Below are 15,442 nucleotides of genomic sequence, written 5' to 3'. Positions count from 1 at the left end.
AAAACTAATGCATTACAATATTGTTTTACTCCATAAAAAAGTAACTAATTGCTTTATTTAGTTTTTATGGAAAGACCCAAAAGTTTAACAGGAAACAGAAAACCCCAAAAGGTATACTTTTGCGACCATAAAGGCGCTTTAACACCAAGAGTGAGATTAATAAGCATCAGGCTTAAGAAAAAACCTCTGTCTCTGCACTTGCTCCAAATGTCTCTCAATACGGAGACCGGAAAGGTGTCTGTGAATGAATAGGAAAACAGAGTAACTTTCATTACTTATAAGTAACTCAGATATTTCCTTGTTAATTTGTGTGATGATGTTACTTTACTAATTATTTGAAACAAATTATAATAATCTAATGACGTAACTCCCGTTACTTGTAATGTGTGTGTATAGGAATACATTTAAAACTGATTTTTTTGTAGTTCAATATCAATTTCTTCATTTTAATGTAACCTCACACAGAAATATTTCTTTCAGGAGACATTAGTAAATGTTATGATTTTCAGAGCGTTTTGGTTCAGCTCCTCGCTCTGTTTCTCATCATTTGTGCTCTGTGGTGAAAAGTGATTTCATTAAGACTTTATCTGATCCTTGCCTAACTGACACCGCTAAAGGAGAGGCAGAGCGGCTAATTAGATACACACACACACACACACACACACTGTATAATTAGAGTGGTTGTTGGCCTCTTGAGCTTCAGTGAACAGAGTGATGTTTGAGTGGGTGGAGGGGAGGAGTCTTCCCTTCATCACACCAAAGCTGTCCACACACACACACACACACTCTCACAAATGATGTGCTCCTTCAAAAACATAGCATTCCTCCTCATCATTTCCATCCTCATACGTCCCATCACTCTCCTCCATCACCTTTCTAAACTGTTTCTTCCTCTCTTCTCTCTGTCCACACAGATGTGGCGTTCCTCTCTGTGGCTGTGCTGTTAGATACATGTAGCATGAAGCCCAACACACTCTTGTTCTTGAGGCCTCCTTCTGCTTTTGTTAACACACATGCTAATGCAAAACAGGCCAAGCTGTTCCAGTCGCCCCATATGATGCAGCTAGAACAAGTCCATCACACCCACACACACACGCACACACAGTCGCAGAGAAAGCGTAGGTCAGACAAGGGCTGCAGGTCTAAAATAGAAAGAACTTCTGGAGAGGAGCAGTGGTGGAGAGAGAGAATAAGAAGGAGAGACTGATGGATGACCTGATGAAATAGAAAGAGTTTAATGGTGACACAAAGCCATTTTCCTGCATTCCATAAAGAATATATAATAATTATTTTGTTGCTTAAAGTGTGCTTTTTCTCTAAGTAAGGCCACTAGGTTTGATATTTTTATATAATGCAATGACATTTAATACATTTTAAGTGTGGCTCAAGTGTCCGTGTGTGTGTGTCCGTGTGTGTGTGTGTGTGTGTGTGTGTGTGTGTGTGTGTGTGTGTGTGTGTGTGTGTGTCTGTGTGTGTGTGTGTCTGTGTATGAATGTATTTACGTATGTGTGTGTGTATATATATGTGTGTGTACTGTGTATATTTATTATATATACAAATACACACACATGCATGTCTATATATATATATAATTGATTTTTTATATATATATTTATTTATATAGTAATGCATTTTAAGTGTGAATTAAGTGTCTAAATACTTTTCGAGCCACGGTATTTATTTTGATTTTACAAATTATGAATCTGTTTATTTTTTATTTATCTTATTTTATTATTTATTCTAGAATGAAATGTTACCTTAAAATACTATTTTAAATTCATTTTAAGTTTTATGATTTTAAACCTCTTTTGTGAAATGCTTAGCTTGAAAAGTGGGCTTTTCTTTGATGCAAATGCCACTTGATTTGATGTATTTTTTAAGTACTAACACACTTTAAGTGCGGATTAAATGCCCCTAGACTTTTGGGGCCATTGTATTTATTTCAATTTCACTAATTATTTTATTTATAACATGTATACCATTAAAATATATGAATTCAATAACAAAAAAAAAAATATATATATATATGATTAAATGATTAAATTGGTAAAGCAAGACATTTACTAACTTTTAAAACTCATAAAGCTGATGCTGATTTATGAGGTATTGATTTAGTTGGTATGCTTCTATGCTGACTGTACAGGGCTAGTTTCCAGTGAACTGACGGCAAAGTGTGTGATTTGTGTGTTGACAGCCGTGAGCTGCTGCAGGAAGTGCTGGACTCTGACCTCAGCAACGATGCGTTTCCCTTCTCCACACACAAGATAGTGAACGCCGCTGGACACAAGGTAACGCTCTCTGTTTCTCCCTGACCTCCATCTTTGTGCAGTTCCAGCTCTGTCAGACTCTCTCAGACTCATGTGCTTATGCTCTAATTAGTGCCGCTCGCTTCAGCAAAGCATCACTATTATTATACATCAAGTTTTGTTATTTTTCCAGCCAAAAATTCAGCTCATAACTCGCCCCACACCATGTGTCATAGACATGAAAGATAGTTCAAATCATGCCTCTTACTGAGGAGATGTGTGCTGATTTATGCATGTGCACAGTGATACTGTAGATTGCAGCTAGATGAGCAGATGTTTCATAATCAAACTTAATGCATTGTAAACTTTTTCTGAAATGCAGTATTGACCAGTCAGAACCCAGAACTAGAAGATATCATTTTGTAATTTTCATTCATTCACATATTTATGTATGTATTTTCTTTATTTCTTTTTTTTTTTTTTTTCACTGCTCAAAATGTCTGTCAGTCTAATTGACACTTTCTGCATGTACTGTATGTGTATGTGTATGTGTTTGTGTTTGTGTGTGTGTGCATCAGACAGATGGTCTGCTTCCACTCTTGTGACTAACATAGACACACAGCTCTATTGGCTGATGGCATCCTCTTTTATCCCTGCTCACTCCGTCACTTTCTTTCTCTTTCACACCTTGGAAGGTGGTCACTTAAAACTGTATTTCAAGAAAAGCAAAGAAAAAAAACATTTAAAAAAGTTTGTAGTTTATGCAGTTACTTAGTTATGCAGTTAACTACAGTAGTTAATAATTTGTTGCATACATAAGACATAACATTGCAGTAGAGTTATTTTCGTGTAGATGCTTCATAACCAAAGACTTAGACCCGACTAGCCAGCTGGTGAATTTAAACAACAATGAAAACTTAATCAAATAGACTTTGAGCTTGTGGTCAGTCAGTGCATGGATATGAAAAAAAAAGATGTTCAAAAACAACACTAAATCAGCATATAGTTAATCATTTTTCAGTAATTTCATAATTTCAGATAAATATAAATATATTTTATTGGTTATTTTCAATAATTTTAATAATTATTTCTAAATAAACAATTTCAATATCATTAAAAAGTGCAGTACTGCTCAAACGTTTAAGGAAATATGAATTTAAGTCTCCTTTGCTCACCAAGGCTGCATTTATTCAATCAAAAATACAGTAAAAATGTATACTGTGAACTATTATTAACATTTTAAAATAACTGTTTTCTGTTGGAATATATTGTAAAATCTAATTTATTCTTGTGATCAAAGCTGAACTTTCAGCATCATTACTCCAGTCTTCAGTGTCACATGATCTTCAGAAATCATTCTGATATGCTGATTTGCTGCTCAAGAAGCATTTATGATGATTATTATTATCAGTGTTGAAAACAGTTTTTGTTGAAACTGTTAGAATTTTGATTAATAGAATGTTCAAAAGAACATCTATTTAAAATAGAAATCATTTGTAACATTAAAATGGTCTGTATAGACACTTTTGATCAATCCAGTGCATCCTTGCAGAATAAAACTATTAACTAAAAAAATAAATAAATAAAAAGATTCTGGTTAAATGATTTTTTGGTGACATTTAGAAGTGGGTAAATCTGAAATCAGGGATATGCACATACATTGTCCTGCTTCTGTTTGTTTTAATCTTAACTTGAGGATCTTTCAAACTTTTTCTACCCTTAAAATTGCAAACACCAAATCCAGTGGCTCTTTGATGAAAGAGCTGCTGGGAACGCCGCACCTTCACCCCTGCCAGGTGATGAAAACCTGTGCTCTCTGACTCCCACATACTGCATAGCCAGCCAATCAGATTGGAACCGCCGATTTTTGCCAGTTTTTGCTTGAATATGCTTCAAGAGGCCTGTGAACGGTCTGCAGATGGGTTATCTGAGGCTAAGACTAGTGGATTGTGGGTAATCTCAAGGATCTCAAGCTGTTGTAACAGTGTCTTGAATCAGACTACTACTGGTGGCTAGAAAGGCTTACTGTATCTCCCTGCAGGTTACAGTGGAGAGCGCAGTGCTTGTTGCTGGCTGATAATAGTTTCCTTCACACGATCTCAGCCCTGCCAGATTGATTTTAGCCCCTCAGGCCACATTCAGCAATTCACACACTCGGCTGCGTCTGTTCTGGAGCGCGGCCAGCCTATTATCTAAGTGACTGTGCCATTTAGGGCTGTTGATTCTTCTTTGGCCCGCTGCTGTATCTTGATCTCTGGTTGGGTGTTAATGTGTGTTTGGTAAGAGCGAGAGGCAGGTTCTTCAGCTCAGTTTAATGAACAGTTGAGCTGAAGTTGGTGGAGGCTGGACAGAACGTCTTCTGAAACTGCTCACCTCATTTGTCACCAGGGGCGGACTGGCCATCGGGAGCACCGGGACATTTCCCCGCGGCCCGACGGTCATTCTGGCCTGCCGGCTGCCGCTGTGTAGTCGATCAGGCTGACGTGATATAGGCTGGTATGCAACTGCGAATTAATTGACGGTCTTATGAATCTACGAATCAGGCGATCGCAGAGTGAAAATGACACATTTATATTTACTAGGGATGGGACGGTTCACTGAAAAAACCTTTCCGCTCGGTTCACCACACACGGATCGCTGAGACGCTGTTCAACTTAAATCTGACAAAGCATCTGTAATATGGTTTACTATAAATAACACGTAAAACAAACAGGGTTCAAATAATATATGTTTCTGTTGATTCATGCGCATTCTGGATTCCCAGACATTACAACAACAGCGATGAGAAAAACCTCTACAAATTATTCACTCTTGTTCAATACGAATACGAACACTGGATCAGTGCATTCTCTTAAAGTGACAGTCTTTATATTAATCGAACAGCAACAACAAAGAAATCACTCACTGCTCTTGATTAAAAAGCTTTTTTTTACTTTAATAAAGAATAATCTTTATTTTTTATATTTTTATAAAAAAATATTTTTCCTCTGTTTCCGTGGCTCCCGCCGAGCCAAATGCATACCAGAATTTTTATTTCCATAGCTCAAGATTTAGCAGTTTTGAAAATAAAAGCAAAAAAAAAAAATCTTCTTTCTCAAACTCATCTTCGATAGTTTATTTGATGTTCATCAAAATTGGCTCAGATCATCTTCAGACAATGCTGGCAAAAAAAAGTTATAAAATGATTTCAGATTAACCAAACTGTTCTCGGAAAGCACATTAACAAATTTAATTAAATTTGCACAAAAATGGACATTAGGCTATATCATCATAATGCTTCAGACGATTCTGACCAAACTTTGTATATGCATTTTTGTTAATAATTTCTAAACAGAAACAAAAGACTGATCTTGTTAGATTCGGCACACCGGATAGAACATACCTAATTTTCCGATGTATTTATGGATGTCATCATCCAGTTTGAGTTTTGTAGTAAAATTGTGCATCAACAGTTGTCTTTAACAGGGGTCTCCAACTCTGCTCCTGGAGAGCTACCATACTTCAGCTTCAACCCTAATCAAACACACCTGGACCAGCTAATCAAGGTGTCCAGGGCTACTTAACTACAGACAGGTGTGTTGAAGCAGGGTTGAAAGTGAAGTCTGCAGGAAGGAAGCTCTCCAGGAGCAGGCTTGGAGAACTCTTGTCGTTATTGAGTAATTAAAGATAGCTCTTTACTTTTCATTAAGCTTCTGTTGTGCTTGGCCCCTTAATTGCTGCTTGCAGCTACATTTTGGAATAGTTTTTGTAATAATAAATGGCTGACCATAAATTGGAATAGTTTTATTGTCTATCTTATGGATTTGTTTAAAAACAATCACGATCAAGTATTCTAGAGAGCCATGTAATGAAACAAACTACAGTTCACTTGTCTACAGACACAAACAAATGGATGCAGTTTTGGGCCTTCATGAAATCATAAAATTGTCCTTTCTCTTTTTTTATGTATTTTTGTGTGTGTTTATAGGTGAGGGCCATGCGTCTGTCATTTGTGGGTGAGATGGGCTGGGAGCTTCACGTCCCTAAAGAGTCCTGTCTGCCCGTCTACCACGCCGTCATGGCTGCTGGGGCCAAGTATGGCATCTGCAATGCTGGCTATAGAGCCATTGACTCCTTGAGCATTGAGAAAGGTATGGGTTAATGTTACTAAGTAAGGAAGCAACCAACCTAACCGCTCTTTCAACCACACAAACACTCTGCAATGCCTTTGCAATAACACAAGATTGTGTCCGACATTTTGCACAGGATCACTTACATTTTCTTCTGAAAGCATAATAATGTAGTTCAGTGGTAAAAGATGACATTTCCACATCTCCTCATGCATTATGAGTGTTGGGGATCTGTTTCTTGAGGTGCTGTAGTAAAAGCATGCTTTTAGTGTGTCGAGATCAGTTGATTTACTGTGGGATTGTGTTGATGAACAGTGTTTGGGCCACTGGAGTTTCACTCAACAGATCTTGATTGATCTGAGATACATTTTCTATTCACACCGCAAGCATAACACATTATTGTATCGCTCTCCAATAGTTACACACATATAAATCGTTCTTAATGCTGCTTTCAGCCTTAAACTGCAGTTTTCCTGCAGCACTGGTCGAGCATACAGTCAGTGCACACAGGTGGAGATAATCGTTCAGATGTACTGTAGGTTGGTAGGTGTCCCTAATGCACTGAGCTCTGGAAGCTAAGAAGTAGACAGTAGGGCACAATAAAAACTCATTACTGCAGCTGAACACTTCAGCACTTCCACTGCACTCTTGAGACTCAACTCATCTTCACTGTTTGTTCACTATGTAGGTCGTATCTGCTAGACTGTGTGCTCCTGGATGAAATACTCCACCTGAGTGCAAGATGAAGAATTAGGTCCATCTCTGTTTTAATCATTTAAAAGTATTTAAAAAACGCAATTTATATTGAATGCACTTTTCATGATTTTCATGTGTTTTTATTTTTTCAAGTAAAATTAATTTTGATACCTTTTGTGGGGTTAAGTTTAAAATGTTACGTATTGTGTAATATTATTACTATTTAAAATAATTATTTTCTATTGTAGTAAATTTTTAACTGTATTTTATTCATGAGATGCAATGCATAATTTTCAGCATCATTATTCCAGTTTTCTGTGTCACACGAACCTTCAGAAATCATTCTAATATGCTAATATTTCCTATAATTGGCAGTGATGAAATTTTTGTGGAAACTAATAGGTTTTTTTTCAGTATTTTTATTTTTTTATTTTTTTTATGATGAATAGAAAGCCCAAAAAGAACAGATTTTTTTTTTTACCTCTTTTGTAACTTTTGACTAATTTAATGCATCCTTGCTAAATAAAAGTATTCATTTCTTTAGAAAAAAATCTCACTCTCTTACAGTCATTCTGTTCAAATAATTTTTTAAAATATTAAATCAAAGCTTTCATTGACAATTCATTGATTTAAAACAAAATAGTAAATATTATATTAAAATAATGAAACCAACATGAATACAAACATTCAGTTTTCTAAGAACTTTCTTTCTCTCTCTCTCCCTCTCCCTCTTTCTCTTTTTCTCTCTCTCTCTCTCTCTCTCTCTCTCTCAATTCAATTCAATTCAATTCAAAATGAGCTTTATTAGCATGACAGTGAAACACAATGTTGCCAAAGCATCAACATATTATATATAAATAATAAAACAAACAAACAAAACATATATGTACAGATCATGTCATATGTAGCATAGTAAATATAAATAAATAGATAAATAAACACAATTTATCCTAATAAATGAATAAATACAGTCGGTCTCTCTAGAGAATTAGCTGACTCTGACGTTGTGAATAGCTAACACATATTTAGCCGCTAGTGCAGCTGTACTATCATCTTCTCCCAGTAAGAAGAACATTTTGTCAGTGTCGCTCAGTTCAGAGAATGATGGAATTAAGATTTCAAACCTGGGCAGAAAGGTTTCTCTTATACTGGTGTATTTAGAGCAGAAGAGCAGAAAGTGTTCCTCATCCTCGATGTGCTGTAGGTCACAGTGTCTACAGATCCTCTGCTCTCTCTCTGTCCATGTTTGTCTATGTCTTCCACCCTCTATCTCTAGATCATGGTCACTTAATCTGTATTTGGAGAGGATTTGTCTTTCTTTAAAATGTTTAATAAATAGATAACTGGCCAATTTAGTGGTTCTATTGAGGGCCGAGTAACATTGCAGTTTATTCTGGAGGGCAAAATGTGCTTTTAGTGCTTGATCATGAGTGACTTTTAGATGTTTGTGGATATGGTTAATAAAAGGTTTGGGGTTGATGGGGAGTATATTCTGATGGACGAGTTGAAGAGCGAGTGAGTTCAGAGGATGAGGTTCTGCTGAGCTTTCATTGGCGAGGAGGGCTTTATATTGCACTGACTCTGGGTCAGACTGATGGAGGTGATGCCAGAACTGAACACATCTCTTCTGGATCCATGTTCAGCGGGTACAGGCCCAGCTCAGCCCTGCAGGCCGCAGTGGACGTGTTTCTGTCAACCCCCAGAATATTTTTGCCAATTTCCAATTGTAATTTTTCTACTGATGTTTTATCCCAATTTTTTAAAATTTAGTACTGGTCCCCAAATTTCACATCCATATAAAAGAATTGGTTTTATTATTGAATTATATAATTTTATCCAGGTTTTAATGGGTAATTTTAAGTGTCCACATCGTGACTTTATAGCATAGAAAGCCCTCCGAGCTTTTTCACCGAGTGTTTTCACAGCCAGACCGAAGCGTCCCGAAGCGCTGATGTCGATGCCCAGATTGCTGTAGCTAGAGCTGTGCTGCAGGACCTGGCCTTTATACAGGAACTGGTGTTTGTGTCCCTGAGATCTGGCTTTCTTCTGGAACACCATGACTCTGGTTTTGTCCAGATTGACGGTCAGGGCCCAGTCGTGACAGTATTGTTCCAGCAGGGACAGGCTCTGCTGAAGGCCCTCAGGTGTGCGGGACAGCAGGACCAGGTCATCTGACCTTTGACCCCTGTAGAGTGAGGCCGGGCGCAGTAGAGCTCTCCAGCGCTGACGCCAGGTCATTGATGTAGATGTTGAATAGAGTTGGGCTCAGACTGCAGCCCTGCCTCACTCCACGGCCCTGCTGGAAGATTGCGGTTCTGCGGTTACCCATCTTCACGGCACTTTTGCTGTTGGTGTACAGAGATTTAATAATGTCAAACGTTTTTCCGCCAATGCCAATTTGTAGGATTTTGTACAGTAGACCATCATGCCAAATTGAATCAAATGCTTTTTTAAAGTCTACAAAACATGCAAATATTTTCCTTTGTTTGTGGTTGATGTTCTTGTTGATTAGAGTGGGGAGAGAGTAGATGTGGTCGGATGTGCGATGTTTTGGTAAAAAGCCAATCTGTGCATTATTTAAGATGTTGTGTGCTGAGATGTGTGAGACGATGCGTGTGTGTATGATACTGCAGAACAGTTTTCCCAACACACTGCCCACACTTATCCCGCGGTAGTTATTGGGGTCGAACCGATCGCCGCTCTTAAATATGGGGGTGATGAGTCCCTCAGACCAGATCTCAGGGAAGTGTCCGGACCAGAACACCAGATTAAAAAATTTGCCTATTGTTTGAATCATGCTGGGACTGCTGAGTTTAAGCATTTCATTATTAATGTGATCTTGTCCACATGCTTTCTTTAATTTAAGATTTTGAATATGTTCTAATATCTCAGATATTGTTATTGATTTATCTAATGGATTTTGATAATTCTTAAAAGTTTTTTCCATGTCTTCTAGTGTTTTCTTTATTTTACTCTGAGGTTGGTTGAGGTCGGCCGGTTCAATTTTTTGATACAGATTTTCAAAGTAAGATTTCCAAATTGTGCCATTCTGGAGTGATATCTCTAATTTGGGTTTTTCGAGTTTTTTATATAGGTTCCAGAAAGTGTTTTGATCTATTGAATCCTCAATTTCTTCAATTTTAGTTTGAAAATGTTTTTCTCTTTTTTTCCACAGAAGTGTTTTGTACTTTTGCAGACAGTCTGAGTAAGAAAGCCGTAATGTCTGGCTGGACGGATCTTTGTGCTTTTTGTTGGAAAGTCTCCTGAGTTCTTTTCTGAGACCGGCACATTCATCATCAAACCAGACATCCTTTCTCTTTCTCTGTCGATTGGTCTCTTTCTATGTTTGGTTTGCTGTTTAATATTAGATAGAGTTATCAATGTTATGAATATGTTATTTAAGTTTTTTGTTGCTAAGTTTATTCCATTAATATCTAAGGTGAAATCAGTGGACATAAAGTCATCTAGCATTTTTAATATAGTCGGATTGTTCATATTTTCTTTGAATTGTTCTGAGTTGGATTGATTCCACTTGAGTTTATGTTTCAGAGGAAACAGTTTTTCAGCTTCAGGTGGAGCAGCTTTGGTTATTTGACATGGGGCTTTCAGATAAAGCACAGTTTGGCAGTGATCGGACATCGGGAGCTGAGGTCTCTCTCTCTCTCTCTCTCTGTCCCCCTCTCTCTCTCTCTCTCTCTCTGTCTCTCTGTCCCCCTCTCTCTCTCTGCCCCCCCCCCCCCCCCCCCTCTCTCTCTCTCTCTCTCTCTCAGGTTACAGACACTGGCACGCAGATCTGCGTCCTGATGACACTCCACTGGAGGCGGGACTTGCGTTCACCTGTAAGATGAAGACCTCTGTCCCCTTCCTGGGGCGGCAGGCGCTGGAGGCCCAGAAGACCGAGGGTCTGCGCAGACGGATCGTCTGCTTCACAGTTGATGAGTGAGTCCCAGCACAACAAAGAAGAGATTTCCTGCTATTTGTACGTAGCAGGAATATTGAAGTGGTAGATTAACAGGAGAATTTGACTTAAGTTTTTATCCATTTTAGGGGTTTATCGCTCTCTTTGATTTAAAAAAAAAACACGATGTTTTTTCAGATTTACTCATGAATGTGATCTTAGGGGGTTAAAGTGATAGTTCACCCAAAACTTTAAATCTGCAGAAAATATATTCACCTTCAGGGCATCCAAGATGTGGATGAGTTTGTTTCTTTATCGTCATGTAATTGTCGATAAAAGCCTTTGAAACGTATGAAGTGCTTGTAATTATATTTCAGTACATCACAGAAACAACTGAAACAAAGATCTAAAAGCAGTTTAGCAGCAAACTTTTTGAAAACTAATATTCATGTAATCCTCAAAACTTTTGGCCACGACTGTACATCCTGCATGGCCTGAGGGGAGGTTTATTCTAAGCAAATATTTTCTTTTTTGGAGTGAACTATTCCTTTAAAATTCAAAGCCCAGCAGCAGACTAATATGCTGGTCATCACTGGTTTCGTAGCCTCAGATCTTTGCCAAGATTTTTGACATTTATATACACACCGTCTGACTTAAAAGTGAATAATCGCTGTAATTCTGAACTAATGTTATCATACATCACCGTACATTTGACTGATGAGATTTTTCAAGGAGACTTGAACCAACACTTTTCACTTTTCATGTCCACTTAGAGCTCCGTACTGTCCTGCCATGAGTTTTAGTTACAGCAGTCCAATGCCCAAACAACTTCTTCCCCAAACACAGATCATTGAAGTTGAACTCCTAACAAATTTGGATTCAGTCATCTTAAAATGTTTCAGAGTTTTTTTCAGACACATCCAGATCTGTATGTGGCCTGAAGGATCTGTCATGGATGGACCAGTGTTCAGGTTATTTAGAGTCTCGTTTGATCAGCGCTGATGAGTTGTTTGTTCTTCCTCTAGGAAAGTGCCAATGTTTGGTCTGGAAGCTATTTTCCGCAACGGCATTCCTGTTGGCCACCTGCGGCGCTCTGAATTTGGATTTGCCATTGACAAGACCATTGGCTATGGTTATATTCGCAACCCAGATGGTGGAGTGGTGAGTACCTTACAACAGCTGTCTGCCTAAAACTAGTCGACTGTTTATCTAGGCAGCATTTAAAGCTGAACGGTGCAACTAAAGCTTAAAGGTGCTCTGCCAAAACATGCATTTTATACAGACTTATGCATTACCAAATCAGACTATTTGATCAGCCTTAAAACAGCTTTCTTTGTAGGCAGTAGAAAGTAAGGCAGATATTCAGTTTATATTCAGTATAGTCTTCTGTTTCACTCACACAGTCAGATCCGACATCAGAATATGAGAATGGGTCACTTCTTATCATCAACATGATATTTTCAGTATAATTGCACTTCGGCAAGTACTTTTTACAGATAAGTATTAAGAAGTGTCTTTGTTGCATATGCACTCGTTTCCGTCTCTGCTGTGACGATTGAGGCCGAGTCACTCGAGCTGTTCCTCATATAGAGCGATGATTAGATGAAGGACACTGTGTGTCGCACATTACTTACTGTCCTGAAATGAAAGGTGGGGTTGAGTGTGGCTAAACCTTATATCATCATATGATCGGTGTGAATAACACATTGGTAGTTTTTGGAGGAATTTCAATGAAATGTACTGAGCAACCTATAACATAAATAACCATGAAACATAAAAATTATGATAAATGTAATTTCATAATAAATTAATAACACTGTATGAAAATAAGTGTCTAACAATGAAGGTAAATCTCTCTCATGCTGTTTATATATTATTAAGGTTTTGTGGTGTTTTTTCTTCTTAATTTTTGGCTACGTCACACCATAGGACAAATTTATGGTATAGTTCATTAAAAATGTATAAACAAATAATAATAATAAAAATAATAATAATAATGAAAGAACTGACAAAGTTATTGACCCTTTATATTTCCTCAAAAATCAGACTTCATACTAAGATTTCTTCTTCAAAAATTTTCTTTTACAAAATTACACATTTTTTACAGCCTATTTTGTCAACTACCCGTGTGTGTGTGTGTGTGTGTGTGTGTGTGTGTGTGTGTGTGTGTGTGTGTGTTATTACACACTGTGGTGGCTCTGAACTCACTGTACTGTGAGTATGACATGATACAGGGGGATGTGTACTTAATGTTATCTGACAGAGAGCTAGATGAGGAGGGACAGATGGGGAGGGTGAGCTGAGACGTCTCCACTCCACGACGCGGACAGCAGTGCTGTTGAACAGGGCTGAGCGCTGATCTGATCAGACCTTTACTCTCTCTGCTCACTGCATTACACACCACTGACACATCACTGGACATGAAGTCAGAGAGCTGCTGTTCACGGCCCAGAGACCTCAAGACTGCATGCACAAGACTTTTCATAGTTTCCAAACCCATGTAACTTTCCTTCTACTCTGGAACACCGAAGAAAACATTCTGAAAAAATGTCCTGCTCCTTCCATTTCGTGCATTAACAGTGAAGAGGGAGTTTTCAGGCTACAAAAGGATAATATTTTTGAATATAACATCTTAAACTTCAGCTGATTCATCGCACAGAGCCTTAACCAGGGCTTCAAATTGTGACCAACATGGTTGTACATGTAGTAAAAAAAAATTAAGAGCATAACTTAAAATGTAGCCCACAAGAGGTTTTGTCAGATATCATCTCAGCCACGTCCCAGTGTTTTACTACAATCAACAACAAACACTGGCCAGTCATCATGTCCATTCAGGAACAAATGAATCTCAGCCTGTTCTTTCAAAGAAGTCCAGGAAGTCAAAAAGATATCAAATCTTACAATGGTGCGTACTTTAGATTTGTTACATTAGTGTATTTACTGGGTGGTTGTTCATATGACATGTAAATAAATCAATCTATTTTTAAGAAATTCAAACAATAAATGCCTTTTTTTGTGGCTCTTTGAAAGATCACTTGAATCGATCAACTCTTCCTCTTTACTGGTAATAGCACGTAATAAACATGAATGAATGTCAGAACGTACAGTATCTTGTTTCAACTGCGGAAAGACGTCAAATACTTATTACACTCACTGAAAACGCAAATCAATTCTAACCTTTATGTAATGTGTGTTTTTTCTGGATTTTTTGGTTGGTTTTCTCTCTATACGTTAAAATAAACCTGCCATATAAAGTACAGACCCTTCATTTCTTTGTAAGTGGGAAAGCTTACAAATTCGGCAGGGGACCAAATAAATATTTTCCCCACTGTAGAGTCATTGTACAACATTTTTCGCTTTAGTTAGTGTAGTCACAGCCGCTTACTGCCTGATTCTTAGTAGGAATCAGTGGATATCTACCCGTGTGCCAATTAAGACTGCAGTGTGCCCACTTAAAGAGGTCAGGCTAGTTTTCCAGCCACTGGGTCTTGATCTGGACTCCACAGGGTCATGCCTGCAGCTCGCTCAGTTTTAATTAAAAAGAGATGCAACCCCTGACAGACAGAGCTCATGTCAATCTGAGATATGAATGAAAAAATGAATAGGCGTAGATTAAAAGCCTTTTAATTTCAATCATAAATCAATTTTAAGCTTATCTTGAATTAGTCTTTGTTCACTTCTCCCCAGGTGAGCCCTGATTTCGTCCGCAGCGGTGAATTCACTCTGGAGAGGATGGGTGTCACATACAAGGCTACGGCTCACCTGAGATCTCCCTTTGACCCTGAGAACAAGCGCGTGAAGGGCATCTACGGCTGAGCCAAGCCAGAATGAAACTGATCCAGACTGATTGAGTGTTTACAGGCCTTCATCCAACACATCAGCAGCAGCATTCCAGACAAAACTAAATACTCCTCACTGTCTTAAAGGGATGATTCACCATAAAGGAGCCTAGACGAACACATCTGAACTCAACCCATCTTCCTGTGCCTTCATGTTTTTCAGAAAGAAATCCTTCATATTTTTTCCGAAAATAACATTTTAGTGAGCAATCATGAGCCCATCTCTTACCTTTCTTTGTACTTGATTTGAATATTAGTGAGTGTTTTTGGGGAATAGCTGTGCATTGAAGATGTTAGTCTTGGTTAAATGTCAAATAACATTTCTAAAAATAATAAAATGGTTTAATTACTGTAACTTCTTGTCAGATATAAGTCTGTGGAATTAAATAAGATGCCTGTGGTGTTTTGTGTACTGTTTACAAATCGTCTTGTATGCTGTGTCTTCCATGATTTCTGCATGTTGAGTAAAATAAATAACCAATAAATTACATTTCCTCATTGCTAGCAATTCTTTCTAAAATCTGGCCTTTAAGCTGTCGGCTGTTTAACTTTATTTGTTGTTTAAATGGAAAGTGTGAATTTGCAAAATGCATTAAGATTAAAACCCAGTGATGTCATATTGGGAACTATACAATCTGAAATATTGACAAACTG

General features: G+C 37.9%; 1 protein-coding gene across 3 annotated transcripts in view; it reads left to right on the top strand.

The window, feature by feature from the left end:
• Positions 1 to 15,143, top strand: part of sardh (sarcosine dehydrogenase) — a 63,832-nt gene extending 48,689 nt beyond the window's left edge. For all 3 annotated transcript variants that reach the window (XM_059538793.1, XM_059538794.1, XM_059538795.1), the window contains exons 17-21: positions 2,195 to 2,288; positions 6,214 to 6,376; positions 10,822 to 10,990; positions 11,975 to 12,110; positions 14,637 to 15,143. In XM_059538793.1, coding sequence (XP_059394776.1) covers positions 2,195 to 2,288; positions 6,214 to 6,376; positions 10,822 to 10,990; positions 11,975 to 12,110; positions 14,637 to 14,765 — 691 coding nt within the window. In that variant the 3' untranslated portion in view covers positions 14,766 to 15,143. The remainder of the gene's footprint in view (positions 1 to 2,194; positions 2,289 to 6,213; positions 6,377 to 10,821; positions 10,991 to 11,974; positions 12,111 to 14,636) is intronic.
• The last annotated feature ends 299 nt before the right edge of the window (positions 15,144 to 15,442 follow it).

The sequence above is a fragment of the Carassius carassius genome, chromosome 45 (genome assembly GCF_963082965.1).
Source record: "Carassius carassius chromosome 45, fCarCar2.1, whole genome shotgun sequence".
NCBI classification, from domain to species: Eukaryota; Metazoa; Chordata; class Actinopteri; order Cypriniformes; family Cyprinidae; genus Carassius; species Carassius carassius.
This window is presented reverse-complemented; position numbering and strand designations above follow the sequence as displayed.